At 41.4% G+C, this 20,000-nt stretch overlaps 2 protein-coding genes across 2 annotated transcripts in view; one reads left to right on the top strand and one right to left on the bottom strand.

The window, feature by feature from the left end:
• The first annotated feature begins 1,186 nt into the window (after positions 1–1,186).
• Positions 1,187–13,908, top strand: acta2 (actin alpha 2, smooth muscle). Its single transcript, XM_039789054.1, is given in 11 exon segments — positions 1,187–1,291; positions 4,959–5,125; positions 5,508–5,636; positions 6,993–7,103; positions 7,537–7,621; positions 8,896–9,057; positions 9,564–9,755; positions 10,218–10,399; positions 12,079–12,172; positions 12,175–12,210; positions 13,904–13,908. Coding segments are annotated over 10 exon segments (1,125 nt in total). The 5' UTR covers positions 1,187–1,291; positions 4,959–4,996.
• Positions 13,909–15,673: 1,765 nt separating this feature from the next.
• The window catches only part of stambpl1 (STAM binding protein-like 1), a 14,265-nt gene continuing 9,938 nt past the window's right edge, over positions 15,674–20,000 (bottom strand). Inside the window, 3 exon segments of the mRNA XM_039788864.1 lie at positions 15,674–16,159; positions 17,679–17,778; positions 18,557–18,669. Coding sequence (XP_039644798.1) covers positions 16,103–16,159; positions 17,679–17,778; positions 18,557–18,669 — 270 coding nt within the window. The 3' untranslated portion in view covers positions 15,674–16,102.

Raw genomic sequence — 20,000 nt, 5'->3', positions numbered from 1 at the left:
GCTCTCCGTCTCTGTAAGATTGGGAATGATTGAGATTTCTCTTGGCACAGCTACCAGAAGACTTCACACTTTCAGACAGGTTGCTCACGTCACATTTACGTTGTCTCTCTCAGTTGGAGGCTGCTCAGTAAAGCAAGAGATCACCGGAAAAGTGCTTCTAATATCCTTCACTGGTCTCCGTCCAGAGCAACGAGGTAATCAAAAACCCTCTAAAAAAAAAAAAAAAAAAAAAAAAAAAAAAAAAATAAAAAAAAAAAAACTATCTAAACTGTTACCTAACTATATAAACTGTTAGCTAACTATCTAATCTGTTAGCTAACTATATAAACTGTTAGCTAACTATTTAATCTGTTAGCTAACTATCTCATCTGTTAGCTAACTATCTAAACTGTTAGCTAACTATATCATCTGTTAGCTATCTAAACTGTTAGCTAACAATCTAATCTGTTAGCTAACTATCTAAACTGTTAGCTAACAATCTAATCTGTTAGCTAACTATCTAAACTGTTAGCTAACTATCTAAGTTAGCTAACAGTGGCCCAGTGGCCCAGGCTCTGGCCCAGTGGTCCAGTGGCCCAGTGGTCCAGTGGCCCAGTGGCCCAGTGGTCCAGTGGTCCAGTGGTCCAGGCTCTGGCCCGGTGGCCCAGTGGCCCAGTGGCCCAGTGGTCCAGTGGTCCAGTGGTCCAGTGGTCCAGGCTCTGGCCCAGTGGCCCAGTGGCCCAGTGGTTCAGTGGCCCAGTGACAGGGAAAAAAGCGAAAGCACCGAAAACTTAGGAAGAAATGTAAAAACCATGGAAAAGGGCGACAAACCCTTTTTTTTTAAAGGGCCAAAAAGAGCAACCATGTCTTGGCATTCTGATTTGTGGGTGAAATTAAATGAAATGTTTCTAAATCTTTCAGTGAAAGTTCATGGTAGTTTTGATCAAAGTATCTGAGTACTACTACTCTCTGAAAGTCAAGTATAAGCTGTGTAAGCCTAACATTGTGTGAGCGTGAAAGTGTATGCGTTGTATAAAGTATCCGAGTACTTCCTCTCTGAAGTGTAAAAGCATTCATTCTGTCTGAGGAATGCTGTGAATGATGGGAGAAAGCCCGGTGGCGTCTGATTGGCTGCTTCCCTCGGGGCCGGCCCTATAAGGACTGGAGCGAGGGAGAGAGGGGAGGAGGGGGGGAGCAGGGCCTTGTTTGGGATGGAGGGATGGAGGGATGGAGGGAGAGTTGATAAAGTCAGTCTCACAGAGTTCAGACTCTCACTTCTGCCCCGCCCTTGTCCTGCAGACTCACCGCCACGGTAAGAAATATATTCAAGATTTAAGATACTTTTACTGCAATATTGCACTTGTTTCTGGAAATATTATATATACACTATTGTATAATAACAGTTGTATAAGGTCTACACTCTAAGACATATCTGTGTATTAACAGCTGTGACTGTGTATTTAAGTTGCATTATTTGCATAATTTGTGAACTATATTCTAAGAAATGTTCCAGATTTAAGATTCAGTCGGTTCACCTGTATAGTTGGAAGTTTTCTCTTTAAGCTTTCTGTGTGTTATGCATTATCTGTTCTAGTTTTTCCAATGTTTCACACACAGATATGGTGATAATAATGCTACAAAATGATGTCTTATATACACTATTAACAGTGGTATAAGATCTACACTCTAAGACATATCTGTGTATTAAAGGCCGTTCTCTCAAAATGGGTTTTTTCTCAGACTCAGAAATCTCCACTTCAGTGACAGTATTTTCTAATTAATGGAGTGATAAAAAGAGATATCCAAAATCTCAATGTCTCTCTGTAAAAACATTTGATTCTAATATGTCAACAAAATAAAAAACAAGAATTTTGAATCTGGCTTTATCCAATGTTCAGATTTCTCTTCTGGAAATATATGCAAATTAGCCCATATTTAATGAGATAATACCTAATTTGCATATTTAAACATACTAATTCTAAAAACTTGTAATACAAAAGCTATTTGTCTTAATGTCAGTAATCAACTGGGGAAGTTTCATGCTGATATCTATTAGTGTTTTTTTTTCTTCCTATTCAACTGGGGTGTCTCCCCTTAACAAGTTGCATTATTTGCATAATTTGTGAACTATATTCTAAGAAATATTCCAGATTTTAGATTCAGTCGGGTTGCCTGTATAGTTGGAAGTTTTCTCTTTAAGCTTTCTGTGTGTTATGCATTATCTGCTCCAGCTTTTCCCACATTTCACACACAGATATGGTGATAATAATGCTACAAAATGATGTCTTATTGTACGTTTTTATATTGAAAAACTTAACATTTTCTTGAGGGATTTACCTCTTAGACCCACGACCAAATACATGCACCTAAATCTTCCCCAAACATACTTTATATACTGCTATAGTCTACTGTACAAGTATATATAATATATATGATACTAACATTTATATTGTTTACAGACTGTTATTCACAGGTGTAGTTATTTCAGCACTTTTGTGGCTTTTTTCTAAGTTTTTGTCGCTTAAAAAAAAAAAGTGCTTTTGTTGGCGTTTTTAGAACTTTTTTCCAATATATTTCTTTCTTTTTGTGCTGCAGATTTAGCTTTTTTTTCTCCTCCACCATCACCTTCTGCTCTCCTCCTTTCCTCGGTGTATTTAATGAGATGAAATCTGCGAAAACATCTCCTCCCGAATCTCTTCTTCCACTTCTTCACCATTCTTTTCTCTCTCCTCCCTCTCCCTGTTGCACCTGCTGAACTCAGCAGACTCACAGCAGACTCCACCCATGTTTTGCATGTTTTTCGAGCTTAGGTTTCCCTCCTATTCTGCAGAGTCGCAGTGTGTTTTCTGCTTCAGATTTGGTTAAAAGACGTTAAAGTTAGAAAACAGAAACTGTGACGTGTACTGAGTACACGTCACAGATGTGAGCTGACGAGTGTTTCAGGGTCTGTTTGTGTTCTGGGGAGCGAGTGTTAAAACGTTGATTTTCTGAGTGAGGTCTGGTTGGACGTGGCAGGTGTTGACTTCTCTCTCTTGGTGCTGAGTCAAAGCTGTTAACACCCGGAGCTTTAAACGTTACTCAGATTTAAACACAGACGCTTTTCGAAGCAAAACTAAGGAAGTACGGAGGAACACTTTCATCTCACATTTAAAGGATTTTTTTTTAAATGTTTTAAGTGAAACCATTTCATATAAATAATTTTTAAAAAGCAACAAAAATTGCACACAAACTTCAAAACAACTCTCTCTCCCTCTCGCTCTGTCTCTCTCTCTCTGTCTCCTGCAGACAGATGAGCTAAATATTTGATTCTTAAATGTCTAAATAAGGTCTGAGTGTGTCCCTGAGAGAGAGAGGGAGAGAAGAGAGAGAGAGAGAGGGAGAGAGAGGGAGAGAGAGAGACAGAGAGGGAGAGAGAGACAGAGAGGGAGAGAGAGAGACAGAGAGGGAGGGAGAGAGAACAGTAATGAAATAGTTAGATTGAGAGAGAGTTAAGAGAGATGATGTAATGTATATCTCGGGGTTAGAATAATAAATCTAACCAAACATTATGGTTCACACTCACACACACACACAGAGAGAGAGAGAGAGAGAGAGAGAGAGAGAGCGCCAAAAGCATGGACACTGAGCACTGAAAACGCTGCAAGCGAGCACCTGAAACATGTTTAAAGCTGCCGACATGAAATGATCCGCCCCCCCTTCCCATTCATAAATGTGTGTAAATGTGAGTGTAGTTGAGAGAGAGAGAGAGAGAGCCTGACCTTCATCACACACACAGAGAGAGAGAGAGAGAGAGAGAGAGAGAGAGAGAGAGAGGGAGAGACTCCTTCAGCAGCTTCATGCCCTAATTAGGAAGTTTTCCCAGAATGCATTGTGTTGTGGTTGTGGCTCCGTCACGGGGAAACCTCACAACTCCTAGTTTGGTAAACGTAGAGAATCAGCTGGTTTCAACACAGAGGGAGTATCTGATCAGATACTACTGCAGTACAACTATACTGCAGTAACACTACTCATACTGCAGTACAACTACTCATACTGCAGTAACACTACTCATACTGCAGTAAAACTACTCCTACTGCAGTACAACTACTCATACTGCAGGAAAACTACTCATACTGCAATAAAACTACTCATACTGCAGTACAACTACTCATACTGCAGGAAAACTACTCATACTGCAGTAGAACTACTCAGTGATAGTCCTGACTTTAAAACTTTACTCAAGTAAAAGTTTTTCTTCTTCTTTCCTTAAAAATTCTCACCCTCTCTCTCTGTCTCCCTCCCTCCCTCCATAAAAGCATCCACATCAAAATAAACTTACCAGAAGTATAAATTCTGATTCTGTAGAATAATCTGTATTATATTATTGTATATTCTTGTCTACCTGTAACCAGGCTTCAAAATTAACTTTTTCGTCTACCAGCCAAATGGCTAATGAATGTTTAAATATTACCAGCCATTCAATAGATTACCATTTGGTTTTTTGGCTGGTGAGTGAAGCAAATCTACCAGCCACTTGCATATTTCACCAGCATTTGGCTGGTAAATGGTGCTAATTTAGAACCCTGCCTGTAACCCGTCACTTTCTCTTGATACACGTTCCTTAACAGCTGTTTGCACCTCTGTATATCTCAGTTTATTAAACTTATTAACTCAGAACTATCAGATCAAACTTCAGCGGCCTCTCTTCATAGCAGCTCACTAGGCTCTCATTTATGGAATCAGCATTATCACCGTTTCATTAAACAGCTTATTTCCTGTTTGTCTTCACCAATAACCTCTCTGTCTGTCTGTCTGTCTGTCTATCTGTCTGTCTCTCTCTCTCTGTCTCCTCTGTGTGACTACATAGCAATACAAATAAACTTAAAGTAGCCATTAAAAGTGAGCACTGAAAGCGTGTTTAGTGTCATAGCTCGCCCACAGCGCCCCCTGCCTGCAGACATGTGTTAACCTCTCTCTCTCTCTCTCTCTCTCTCCCCGTGTGTCGTAGCTCGCCCACAGCGCCCCCCTGCCTGCAGACATGTGTGATGATGAGGAGAGCACTGCTCTGGTCTGTGATAACGGATCAGGTCTGTGTAAAGCCGGCTTCGCTGGAGATGATGCCCCACGAGCTGTCTTCCCCTCCATAGTGGGCCGACCACGCCACCAGGTAACACACACACACACACACACACACAGACACAGACACAGACACACACACACACACACACACACACACACACACACACACACATAGACAGACACTGACACACACACACACACACACACATAGACAGACACAGACACACACACACACACACACACACACACACAGACACACAGACACACACACACACACACAGACACAGACAGACACACACACACACACACAGACACCCAAACACACACACTTTATTGTGTTTTTAAATGTTCTGCTTGTCGAATGATGCAGGACAAACACTGACCTCTCTCTCTCTCTCTCTTTCTCTCTCTCTCTCTCTCTCCCTCTCTCTCTCTCTCCCCCCTGCCTCCCCCTTGCCCCTCCCCCATAGGGAGTGATGGTGGGCATGGGGCAGAAGGACAGCTACGTAGGAGACGAGGCTCAGAGTAAACGAGGAATCCTGACGCTGAAATATCCCATCGAACACGGAATCATCACCAACTGGGATGACATGGAGAAGGTCAGCAACACACACATCATCCCAGCCAATCCAGCTCGTAGATTCTTAAAGTTACCAGCCAATCAGATTGCTCCGCTAGCCAAATGTTTGTTTTCCCAACAACCTTAATTAATTCTCCGCCGTTTGCCTTCTCCGTTTCACCGTAGCTCGTCATTGAAACCGCATGCTAGCCACTTATCCGACACGTCACAACATAGTGCTCATGGGAAATGTAGGATTATATACGAGCAGTTGTTGGCTAGATAAAGATCGTGTTTCCAGGTGAAACACACACAAAATCGCCCAGATTTCTTGGCGGGAAACAGACCTATCTGGAAACATTTCTGCAGAGTTATTTGCTTTATTCATCAATAACTTTATAATGTTAGCCACATTTAGCGGGAATGGCAGCTCTCGATTTTGTGTTGTCTGATCGTTGACTGTGCAACTTTTTGTTTTTCTGGGTCAAAATTTTAAACTATTATTTTCAATGTGGGATGTCTTTTTTGACACTTTAGTCACTTTTTCAGAAGTTTTTGTCGATTTCTTATGTGTTTGATTTGATGTTTTTTGTTTTTTTTCACCCACGTTTTTGAAGCTTTTTCTCAACGTCCTTTTATCAATTTCTTTTCTTCAATTATAAAATTGAAGAAAACATCCAAATTCAATGAAAGTAGTAAACTGATCAATTATTTTACTTGTGAAGAGCGTTGTATGGAACCATTTTTTTTTAACAATTTGGTTGAAAGAAACACAATTTTGTGATATAGAAATTATTTGAAAATGGGTTGAATTTGACCCGAGGACAACAGGAGAGTTAAACAGTTGAATAATAATAAGAAGAAGAATAAGAATAATAATAAGAAGAATAAGAATAAGAATAAGAATAAGAATAATGAGACAACTTTCCAAGGGTTCCCACTCTGGTGATGTCATCCCACTAAGTCATTCAGTACTCACTCCATTATAAGCACAGAAAAAGCCTGAATGAAAACACTAAACTTAAACAGTGATACCACAAAAACTGTAAAAGATATTATAAAGCTGAATACAACTGTAATAGCGTAAGGTGTTGTGAACAATTTGAAGTTTGAATGATGCCTGTAGGTGAAAGTATGTTAGAGGAGAAGCATTTCAAAAAGTTCAGAAGCCTGAAGAGGATTTGAAGATTGCTCCATTGACTTTAATGTAAAATAAAAATTGAAAAAAGCTTAATATTTTAAAAAGTATGATTGAATGATATTTGTTGCTGAAAGTATGCAGAAGTTAGAGGCGACCAAAGAAATCTGTTGAATCCGCAATCACACAATAGGTTTTTGACTCTCTGCTCTGTGATTGGTCAAATTGTTTCTGACTCTCTGCTTTGTGATTGGTCAGATCTGGCACCACTCGTTTTACAACGAGCTGCGAGTGGCTCCGGAGGAACATCCCACGCTGCTCACGGAGGCGCCGCTCAACCCCAAAGCTAACCGCGAGAAGATGACCCAGGTACTCATACTGTAGTACTACTACTGTATATTATACAGCTAAGAGTACTACACACAGAGAAAATGAGAAATAAACAGACAGAATCTGCAGAACTGTCCTAAAAAACTTTTTATTATTATTTTTTTTCCTTTTTTAAAAAGAAATTTTTTGCTTTTTTCAACTTAAAAAAACCAAAATGAGTTATTTTTAATGTTTCTGATGTGACTTTTTTTTATTACATTTCGCACTTTTTTCTGTAGCTTTTGCTACTGATCATATACTTTATTAAAGAGTTCTACAAACAGAGAAAAGGAGAAAAAATAAGTAATTTTGGCTTCTTTTTTGTGTTTTTCTTCGGGTGTTTTCCATCTTATATAAACTGAATTGTACTGAAAGCAGCTTTGGGTCAGTTATAGATTGATATTTAGATATTAATGTGAGTTTTTGTGTGCAGATCATGTTCGAGACCTTTAATGTTCCCGCCATGTACGTAGCCATCCAGGCCGTCCTGTCTCTCTACGCCTCGGGACGCACCACAGGTTGGACCACACTCCTCTTCTTCTTCTCTTTCTACAGCTTCCGTTCATCTTGTCTTCCTCGCTGTGTGACTTCAGAGGGAATAAAGATTTAAATAGTAACAAAGACCAAACTCCACCAGACTCCATGTAAATAATCAGGACTTTTATCATCGTAAAACACACTCCATTCAAAGTGGACAGAAACTAAATAAAACTACCAAAGGCCGTCTTGGTTCATCTTTCCACTGTTCCAACAATCACCACTCTGGTGTGGTTGAAATAAACCTTAATTCACCCATTTACATGTGGAGATATGCTGGCTCTATACACGCTAAAAGTCCTGATTATTTACATGGAGTCTGGTGGAGATATGCTGGCTCTATACACGCTAAAAGTCCTGATTATTTACATGGAGTCTGGTGGAGTTTGGTGATGGTGATTTCGGGGCTGTTTCATGTTAAACTAAAAGGATCTTACTCTTTAACTAAAAGGTCTATCTCTGTAGGGATCCTTTCCATAATGTTGTCAGACTCTTAGAATAATAATCTGAGTCTGTCAGCAGCAACAACAGAGCTTTTAGTGGACGCTGACTGCTGCTGAACATTAGTCCTGTAGGGTTACATTACAGCTTGGTGACATCATTCTACACTGGACCAAATTCAAATTTGTTCACATTAATCACACACACCAATGCATGGGGGAATAGGGTTCAGGTTGGAAAAAACAAACAAATTATCCTTTAAAATGTTTAATTTCTGAAGCATACAAGGGATATATTGGCTCATCTACAGGTACTTTACCAGGACAAAGACTGACCTGTCTGTCCGTCGTGGTCAGGCTCCTCAGTATATTTCAGAACTCCTCAGCCCCTACTCCAATTCCAGGCCTCTTAGATCTTCCAATCAATTATTTTTAACTGTTCCTGGATCGAGGTTAGTGGGTAAGGGAGATTGTGCCTTTTCTGTGGCAGCTCCAAAGCTTTGGAATAGTCTCCCACTTTGTCTCAGGTGTTCCCCCTCCATTGATAGTTTTAAAACACATCTCAAGACATATTTGTTCTCAATGGCCTTTGGTTGCACTTAGAGGTTTGTAGCATCTTAATATGATATTGTACTGTATTTTTTGCTTTTATTTATTTCCTTTTTTTACTCCTTTTGCTTGATTTTAGTGCTTGTGTTGTGCACTTCAATTTGTACAGTACTTTGGTCAACTTTGGTTGTTTTAAATGTGCTATATAAATAAACTTGACTTGACTTGTCTGTCTCCCCCCTGCCTGTCTGTCCCCCCGCCCCAAGGTATCGTGCTGGACTCTGGCGACGGCGTGACCCACAACGTGCCGATCTACGAGGGTTACGCTTTGCCTCATGCCATCATGAGGTTGGACCTGGCGGGCCGTGACCTCACCGACTACCTCATGAAGATCCTGACGGAGCGCGGCTACAGCTTCGTTACCACGGGTACGCCGAAAATATCTCGGGTTATTTCCTGCCTTCCATCACATCAGAAACGGATATAATATCCAGTTATATGCAGACGATATCCAGCTCTATTTCTAGACGTCTCACTGATATTAGAGATTGGTTGGCTTGACAGTCACATACACACACACACATATACAGTCACACACAGACAGACACACACACAGACACACACAGACATATACAGTTACACACAGACAGACACACACACATATACAGTCACACACAGACACACACACACACACACACACCGATATATGCAGATGATATCCAGCTCTATTTCTAGACTGTCTCACTGATATTAGAGACTGATTGGCTGAAACTACAGCTCAGTGCTGATAGGTGGGAGGTTCTGGTTGGAAAGACGGACAATGTTTAGATCCTGTTTGAATTGAGCCATGAATTACACATCTGGTGTTTATCATATTAAAAGATAATTCATCAGGTGAAGAAAGTCTGAGATTGTGTGTGATGTGTGTGTGCAGCGGAGAGGGAGATCGTGCGGGACATCAAGGAGAAGCTGTGCTACGTAGCTCTGGACTTTGAGAACGAGATGGCGACCGCGGCGACCTCATCATCGCTGGAGAAGAGCTACGAGCTGCCGGACGGACAGGTCATCACCATCGGCAACGAGAGGTTTCGCTGCCCAGAGACGCTGTTCCAGCCGTCCTTCATCGGTCTGTCTGTCTGTCTGTCTGTCTGTCTGTCTGTCTGTCCCTCTGTCTGTCTGTCTGTCTGTCTCTTTGTCTGTTTGTCTGCCTGTCTGTCTGTCTGTCCCTCTGTCTCTCTGCCTGCCTGCCTGTCTGTCTGTCCCTCTGTCTGTCTGTCAGTCTGTCTGTCTCTCTGTCTGTGTCTGCCTGTCTGTCTGTCCCTCTGTCTCTCTGTCTCTCTGCCTGCCTGCCTGCCTGTTTGTCTGTCTGTCCCTCTGTCTCTCTGCCTGCCTGCCTGTCTGCCTGTCTGCCTGTCTGTCTCTCTGTCTGCCTGCCTGCCTGCCTGTCTGTCTGCCTGCCTGTCTGTCTGTCCCTCTGTCTCTCTGTCTGCCTGCCTGTCTCTCTCTCTCTCTGTCTGTCTGTCTGAAACCGTAGCAGAGTAGATGTAGACTTTGTCTCACCGCCGGCGTCTCGTCCCCCGTCCTGCAGGCATGGAGTCAGCAGGGATCCACGAGACGACCTACAACAGCATCATGAAGTGTGACATCGACATCCGTAAAGACCTGTACGCCAACAACGTGCTGTCTGGGGGGACCACCATGTACCCCGGCATCGCCGACCGCATGCAGAAGGAGATCACCGCGCTGGCGCCCAGCACCATGAAGATCAAGGTCCGACACATGCAGCTCGCACTTACACATCACGACAGATTAGAAACCTGTCCACCATGATGCAACTTTTAGTTTTTAAAAGGCATACTATGCAACTTTTCCAGCTTGGGTCCCCCTACTGGTTGTCTCATAGAACTACAGCTGAGTCAGGTTCAGATTCAGATAACTTTATTAGTCCCCAAAGGGGCAATTCAGTTTTACAGCCAACCCATCCATTAAGGGTTAAACTAACTTAAAAAGTGCATTAGCACGCAGTGTATATAATGTAATGTTATAAAACAATAAATTAAAATAAACAATAGACAATAAATAGTACTGCAGCAGTCATACATCCCCCTGTATACAGAAGCTTCTCTCTCTCTCCCATAACATCCACACGTTTACACATGACCCAATCATTACACACACCCACCCACACACACACACCTGCACACAGCTGTAGTTCTATGAGACAACCTGTAGGGGGACCCAAGCCAGTCCTTCCAGAAAAATGCGTGGAATTGTGATTGTTGCGGGCAAAAATCCTTGATTATGCGGCACGTTTTCTTAAAAAATGTTATGGAATATGCTATATATGATATTTATGCAATTTTATGCGATGAAATTGCCGGAACTTGCAAAAATTGCAGTTTGATGATAAAGAGAAAAAAAAAGTGATTACCCCCCAACACCTGCTTTTTGATGATGTTCACGTCTCGTAATTACGTCACTTCATAACGTTCCCATGGCAACAGGGGAAAATGGCTGCTCGTGTGAAGTAAACGCAATATTTTTCAACTTTCTGCTAAGATATATTATGGGACTTCGAAAACGAAATGCGAAAATGCAGGGATTATGAAATCATGCAAGCCCCGCATATTTTGCGCGGAAATTGGCAATTTATGCAGCGAAAAAGCGTATTAGAAAAAATGCCCCCCCACCACCACCACATAAATATGCGGCCTTTGGCTGATTATGCATCAAGCTGTAGTTCCCTGAGACAACCTGTAGGGGGACCCAAGCTGGAAGAGTTGCATAGTATGCCTTTAAAATGTTTTTTTCAAAATGGCACAAAAACATTTGTCAAAAATGTGTCGAAAAACGTCAAACAGAGAGAAGTCTGATAAGTGTCTAATAACTGTAAATAATATGTTAACTTCCTGTTGTCTTCAGGTCAAATTTGACCCATTTTCAAAAAGTTTCTATACCAGAAATTTGTCTTGCTTTCAACCAAATTTTAAAACAAAATAACGTGGATGGTTCCCTACAACGCTCTTCACAAGTTAAATACATGATCAGTTCACTACTTTCATTGAATTTAGTTTTTTTAGTCAATTTTATAGCATGTAAAGAAACATTTATTGAAAAACATATATATATATATATATATATATATATGTATATATGTGTGCGTTTTCGAAGTTTTGGACACTTATGTAAATTTATTTTAAAAATGTAAATTATTATTATATATATATATTTTTTTTTTTTACAGTTTTTTCAACATTTTGACCCTTTATTTTGACTTATTTTCCGTCTTAACGTGTCTCTGCACCGCTACAGACCCAGGCTTATTTTTCTGATATTTTTTCGACGTTTTGGACACTTTTATGTACATTTAATTTAAATAGAGATATATATATATATATATATATATATATACACATTTTGACCCATTTTTTAAACTTTTTTTCCTGCAGATCATCGCCCCCCCAGAGAGGAAGTACTCGGTGTGGGGTCGGGGCTGGGCCATCCTCGCCTCCCTCTCCACCTTCCAGCAGATGTGGATCAGCAAGCAGAGCATGACGAGGCCGGGCCGTCTATCGTCCACCGTAGCGTTTCTAGAAACCCCCCGACCACCTCCACGCCATCTTACCCTAGCAACAACAGATCCCCAAAAAACACCCCGCAGCAGAAAGAAACCCACGGTCTCTGGGTGTTTAGGAAGATGCTAAAGAAATGTTTTATTTTGAAAAGCTTTATTTTCAAAAGGGGCTGTGATGTCACCAGGGCTTTAAATCAACGCTAGGGCTGCACGATAGGTCGGTTTTAATCTTCTACGTGAGATCAACTGGCGGCAGTAAACACATGGACACGTCATCTCTAAAGACACTCCCACATTTATCGTGTTTATGCAAAGAAAATATTAGCAGAAAATATCAGCTGTCGTTCTGTTTTTAGTGGTTCCTTTTATATTCAATCCAAAATTCAATCTGTTAAATAAAAGAAAGTTAGAAATGATTTCCTGTCATTAGTTTTAAACTCAACAAGCAGTTTATTGTATTTTAGCTGCAGAACTGAGAACACTTTAATATCTGGTTATTTATCGCCATATTTAACAATGTTATGGTCTGTTTTCATCGTAGCGTGCAGCTCTAGTTGACAACACGCCAACCCACCAAAATGTGGGTGAGAACGGGAAACATTATAAAGTCATTAGCCTGTTTGTCCGGTGTTGAATAAAGCGAATAACTCAGCGTCTGTTTGGGACGGCCGGCTGCAGAAATGGTTCCAGATTGGTCTGTTTCCCACCAAGAAATCTGGGCATTTTGTGTGTAATCTTTGTGGCCAACACTGCTCGTAGCTCTACATCTAATACTCCATTTCCCATGAACACCAGTACCCATCGGCTAAGTGTCAGCGCGCGGTATCGATTACGAGCTACGCTAAAACGGAGACAAAACGGTGGAGAACGGCGGGAAACAAATAGGGTTGGGTACGTACGCAACCGGTAGGAAACGGACCAGGATAGAACACAACTTTCGGTTCCTCATTTCGGTTCCACTTAATGTGTGGACTGAAATATTTTCCCTCTGTCGCTCCGAAACGGACGTAAAAATATCACCCTTTCTCTGTAGTCTACCGTTAGCTAGCTACCGTAAATGTAGGCTACTTTTAAAATGCCATATTTTCCATCTGGGTTCCCCAAAACAGACGTAAAAGCCTTTCTTTGATGTCATTTTTCAGTTTTTCCAAGTAGCGGTTCGGCATCGGAATCGTAAAAATCCAAACGGTACCCAACCCTAGAAACAAAACCGGAGGAGCCGAAAGTTAAGTTATGTTAGGAAAACAAACAAACTTTCACTAACTTTAAAATGTGTCAAAAGTGTCCGAAAACTGAAAGAAACATCGGAAGAAATGTTGAAACAAACGTCAAATGTTAAAGCGACAAAAAACACCGAGGGAAATGTCGGAATGGCGGGAAAAAGGCGGAAAAACCAGAGCAGCTGAAAGTGAACAAAAACCAACGTTCAGCCAGCGGAGAATCTGATTGGCCAGTTAAGAGTCTGCGAGCCGTGTTGGCTAACGACCCAGAGACCTGATTTAAAGCCCAGGATGTTGCCCCCCCCACTCCCCCCTACCCCACCCTGCTCACCTGAAAGCTGTGAATGTGGCTCTTTGTCCTCCATCTTTAAACCTCCACTCCCCCTCTTCTCCCCTCCGTCCGCCATGTTGGTTCTGTTTGATTTTTTTTAAAGAATAAAAGCTTTGATGTTATGTGTTTCCCCCCTTATCTTCACGCAGCGTAATGATGATGTCACAGCTGTTGAACTCTGGGTAAAACCGGTGGAGTTGTGTGATGGAAGTGACAGAAAGACAAATAAAGAAGCTCTGAAACCAGATCTCTGCTCGGCTCTTTATTCCCAACGTTCACATGTACTACTACTACTACTACTACTACTACTACTACTACTACTACTACTACTACTGCTACTACTGCTGCAGTTATGTTCTGAGGTTTTTGACGGGTTTTTGTCGTTTTTTCTACGGATTTATTTCGTTTTCTTTCAAATGTTTTTGGGGAATTTTTTTGTGAGTTTTTGACTTATTTTTCTATACTTTTATACGTAGACTAACTTTTAATTTTGGGGGGTTGTCTATGTTTTGGGGGGTTGTTTTGTCTGAATGTTTTTGGGAGATTGTCTGAAAGGTTTTGAAGTTTTTATGTCAACTTTTATGTAGCCCTTTTGAGCAGATATTCTGCGATGTTTTTGACGTTTTTTCTAGAGATGGCCCGATACCATTTTTTGCTTCCCGATAGCTATTCTGATACCTGACCTTGCTACTATATCCCTGTATGGATGCGATATTATTTCTATCTTTGTTGTCGGGCTGGCTCAGGTTAAACTCTCATGATCAAACACAAACAACGAATGCCACAGAACTTTCTTTTACTCTTCATTACGTGGTATCGGATCGGTGCATAAACTCCAGCACTTCCCAATACTGATACCAGCGTTTTAGGCAGTATGTGCCAATATACCAGTATCTGTATCGGCTCTGATTGAGTTGCATATTAAACTGGACAGAATGGATGAAAAGAAATGGTTATTATTTTATGCATCATGTTTTAATGTTAAACATGTATGTGGAAGGCACCGTGACTCCTTAAGCTTAACTGTATGGCTACCATAGTTACCTATTGTTTATCTTAATGTGTAAATAATCTTTTTCAACAAATAGACCAATTTATCTTTTCTATTAAGATTTTGCATTCATATTAATGTATATTTTCAGACTTATTTTAGTTTTTGAAATAAGAAACTTTAAAAAATAAATAATTTTCTACATCATTTGGCTGCCCCCCCTGAACTAACTCTGAGGACCCCCGCCCCGCCCCCCCCAGGGGTCCCGGACCACCTGTTGAAGATCTCTGCACTAAGTTACATATTTTTCTCTGACTGTTGCAGTGAGACAGAAACAGAAAGAAAACTCAGTTGGAGCAGCAGGCGGTGATTTATTACCAAAAAATAACACAGCAGCACGCACACACACACACACACACACACACACAAAAAAAAAAACACACACACACACACACACACACACAAACACACACACACACACACACACACACACACACACACACACACACACACACACACACACACACACACACACACACACACACACACACACACACACACACACACACCTGATGTGTTAAAGCAAAGCGAGCGAAGCCAAACGAACAGAGATATTAATGTTTAACCGACATTACAAGTTCAGACCCAAAAATACTTTCAGTTAAAAACAATATTATTAAAACCAAAAAGCTTATTACATTTAGTTTTGCACAATAAAAGAAAATTAGGCTGTACAATGTACTTCCTAACTGATAGTTCACTTTGCAAAACTCTCTAGAAACACTGAAGTTGTGTGTGTGATCTGTTAGAGACAGACTCTGACTGTTGTTGGTTTTCATAAGAAGGCACGCTGTCTCCACACACACACACACACACACACACACACACACACACACACACACACACACACACACACACACACACAGACACACACACACACACACACACACACACACACACACCACATTGGGGCTGCAGCTGATTTATCTTGGCTTCATAAAATGTCAGAAAACGGTGAAAAAAGTCCAAGCTGGTTTCTTTCATCAGCTCAAAAATCTTCAGAAGAACATGATATGATAGAATACCAGAGGCTGAAATCAGCTGTTCACAAAAAATCAGACTCATAGCTATCTGCAGCCAGCAGCTGATCTCAAAAACTAACAAATATCACCAAAAAAACTTCTAGAACTTCCAGAAAACACACACACACACACACACACACACACACACACACACACACACACACACACACACACACACACACACACACACACACACACACACACACACACACACACACACACACACACACACACACAGAGAGAGGCAGTGTGTTCAGTTTCTTCTTCTCTTCGTGTCACCTGAGGTCCAGCAGGATGACCTTTGACTCCTTCACCACCGCATGCTTACACACCTGAGAGAGAGAGGGGGGAGAGAGAGACAGATGAGAGGAGATAAGAGACAGAGAGAGACAGAGACAGAGAGAGACAGAGAGACAGACAGAGAGAGAGAGAGAGACGAGAGAGAGAGAGAGAGAGAGACAGACAGAGAGAGAGAGACAGAGAGAGAGAGAGAGAGAGAGAGACGAGAGAGAGAGAGAGACAGAGAAGAGAGAGACAGGAGAGGAGAGAGAGAGACAGAGAGAGACAGAGAGAGAGAGAGAGAGAGAGAGAGAGAGAGCAGAGAGAGAGAGAGAGAGAGAGAGAGAGAGAGAGACAGACAGAGAGAGAGAGAGACAGAGAGAGACAGAGAGAGACAGAGAGAGAGAGAGAGAGAGAGACAGAGAGAGAGCTTAATGAGTTTCAGTGTCTAATCTTAACTGTTGTCGCCACATGACATTCACCTTTTTCTGGCTAAACCCCACTACCACGGGCCTTGAAAGCACCGTCCTCTGGCGGTGTGTTCAGGTGCAAGGAGCCGGCTCGCAGTCACCTGCTGGCGGTTAATTCTCCTGTTGTTTTCGGGTCACATTTGACCCATTTTCAAAAAGATGTCCAAAAAACCCAATGTGGATCGTTCCATTTAATGCTCTTCACAAGTTAAATACATGATCAGTTCACTACTATTACTGCATTTGGGTGTTTTATTTAATTTTATAGTATTTGAAGGAAAAAATTGAGAAAAGAACTTTGAAAAAAAAATGACAAAAATGTCAGAATTCTTTTTCAAAAAGTGGAAAGAAAATCAACAAAAACGTCAAAAAACAAGCGCAGAAAAAAATCAACAAACATCTGAATAAGTGACAAAAAGACTATGGGGAAAAAAACAACAGAAAAATGTTGACCCAGAAGAACATGCACGGTGGACGGGAAGACCTCACGAGGCCTCCTGCTGTCCTCGGACCCTATTTTGAAAAAGTTTTTATATTAGAAATTTGGGTTTCTTTCAACCATATTGTCAAAAAAATAACGTGGATGGTTCCCTACAACGCTCTTCACAAGTTAAATAAATTATCAGCTCACTACTTTTATTGAATTTGGGTGTTTTAGTCAATTTTATAGCATTTGAAATAATGTTTTTTTTATAAAAGAATGTTGAAAAAACTGACAAAAATGTCAGAAAAAGTTTTAAAAACGTCAACAAAAATTACAAAAATGTTCCATTCAAAAGCGCAGAAAATTACAGACAAAAACATCAAGGGAAACAGTGACTTTGAAAAAAAAAGCTTAAAAAATGCGAAAACAATTGACAAAATCATCGGGACCAAAATGTAAAATTCTGACCTAGAAAAAGTGGACTACGTGGTTTTACTAAACTAAAGCCATGGTGTTTTTATTATTATTATTAGGGAATCAAAATAAGCGTGGTGTGTTCAGGGACTACAATGATGTTGAGAACTGGTGGTATCAGAGAGCAGAGAGCTCTGTGATTGGTCAGTGTGTCATGTCTCTCTGAGCCAATCACAGCCAGAGAAGAAGGAGAAAGGTTCTCACGCTGAAGAGAGGCGGCTCCTTGGAGTGAGGATGGAAACCTTTGAGTCTGCAGCCGGAAACCTCCGACATCCCGGGACCGGTGAGCCTGAACACACCGGTGCTGAAAGTCAATGATCAACAAGCCGACATCATTAATGCAAAGTTAAAATATTAATACATCGTCGGTAAGATTCACACTTCATTTATATTAAAAACAATCATTTTAATGTCTGAAAGAAGTCAATTATAACATTACACATCCTGGGTGTGTGTGTGTGTGTGTGTGTCTCTGTGTCAGTGTGTGTGTACACGTGTGTTTGTGTGTGTGTCTGTGTGTGTGTGTGCATGTGTGCATGCGTGTCTGCGTCAGTGTGTGTATGTGTGTGTGTATGTGTGTGTGTGTCTCTGTGTCAGTGTGTGTGTTTGTGTGTGTGTGTCTCTGTGTCAGTGTGTGTGTACACGTGTGTTTGTGTGTGTGTGTGTGTGTGTGCATGCGTGTCTGTGTCAGTGTGTGCGTGTGCGTGTGTGTATGCGTTTATGTGTCAGTGTCAGTGTGTATGAGTGCGCATGCATGTGCGTGTGTGTCAGTGTCAGTGTGTATGAGTGTGTGTGTCTCTGTGTCAATGTGTGTGTGTGTGTGTCTCTGTGTCAGTGTGTGTGTGTTTGTGTGTGTGTGTCTCTGTGTCAGTGTGTGTGTACACGTGTGTTTGTGTGTGTGTCTTGTGTGTGTGCATTGTGGTGTGTGCATGCGTGTCAGTGTGTGTGTTCTCTTGTGTGTCAGTGTGCTATTACGTATGTGTGTGTAACGCCGCGTGTCAGTGTGTGTGTGTGTGTGTGTGTGTGTGTGTGTGTGTGTGTGTGTGTGTGTGTGTGTGTGTGTGTGTCAGTGTGTGTCCTACTCGTTGTGTTTTGGGGCGCAGACGATGGCGATGGCCTCTGGCAGCATCAGCTGATAGGAGCAGTGAGTGTGGAGGTCGACACTGGAGAGGAACGCCGTCTGAGTGGGATGAGTCTATACACACACACACACACACACACACACACACATACACACATACACACACACACAGATTTTAAATGAAAGAAAAACATGTGTATGGTATCAGAGTGAGACCTCCGTCTGTGTTCCTATCTCAGTTCTCTCTCTCTCCTCTCTCTCTCTCTCTCCTCTCATCTGTTCATCGACACCAGGCACTGTTGCCATGGTGACGTCTGATCATGCAAATGAGCGGGAAGAGAAAGTACAAGGTCATCTTTCTGTGGATCCAAAACCTGAGCGCCCACTCTCCCTCTCTCTGAGGACCCTTCAGCTTTAACATTTTATTATTTAGTTGTGTGATCTGATTTATGTCAGACAACATAAAGAGATAACGCCTCCTACACTGTTAGTCAATTAATCAATTAATAAATCCACCAATCATGTGTTTAGGACTGCAGCTACCGATTATTTTCAACATGTGTGGACCATGTTCTGGATGAATGGATGAGTAGTTTGGTCTCTAACATGTGGATCAGTGTTGTCCCAAGATGATGTCCTCAAATGTCAAATGTGTTTTAAGAGTACTTTAGCAGGTGTAGTGTTTTGGCCTGTGTTCCAGCATGCATTCAGCCTGTTGTATCCTGTTTCACTGGGGTTTAGCCTGTTTCACTGGGGGTTTAGCCTGTTTCACTGGGGGTTTAGCCTGTTTCACTGTGGGTTTAGCCTGTTTCACTGTGGGTTTAGCCTGTTTCACTGTGGGTTTAGCCTGTTTTAGCCTGTTTAGTATGTGTTTTAGCCCGTTTAGTGTGTGTTTTAGCCTGTTTAGTATGTGTTTTAGCCTGTTTAGTGTGTGTTTTAGCCTGTTTAGTATGTGTTTTAGCCTGTTTAGTGTGTGCTTTAGCCTGTTTAGTATGTGTTTTAGCCTGTTTAGTGTGTGCTTTAGCCTGTTTAGTGTGTGCTTTAGCCTGTTTAGTATGTGTTTTAGCCTGTTTAGTATGTGTTTTAGCCTGTTTAGTGTGTGCTTTAGCCTGTTTAGTATGCGTTTTAGCCTGTGCTTTAGCTTGTGTTTTAGCCTGTGTTTTTTTGCGAGGATTGTAGCGAGTATTTTAGTGTGCAGCGTGTTTACTGAGTATTTAGTCTGTTTTAGCGTGTTTAGCAATTATTTTAGCGTGTGTTTTAGCATGCTTTTAGTGAGTTTTTTAGCGTGTGTAGCAAGTATTTTAGTGCGTCTGTTTAAAGTGTGTTTTAGCCTGTGTTTTGGCATGCGTTTAGCATTTATATTTTAGTGAGTTTATTAGCGTGTGCAGCGTGTGTTTAGTGAGTATTTAGCATGTGTTTGGCGTGTGTTTAGTGAGTATTTAGCA

This window comes from Perca fluviatilis, chromosome 21 (genome assembly GCF_010015445.1).
Source record: "Perca fluviatilis chromosome 21, GENO_Pfluv_1.0, whole genome shotgun sequence".
Lineage (NCBI taxonomy): Eukaryota > Metazoa > Chordata > Actinopteri > Perciformes > Percidae > Perca > Perca fluviatilis.
The sequence above is the reverse complement of the archived record's forward strand: the minus strand, read 5'-3'. Positions and strand labels throughout refer to the sequence as shown.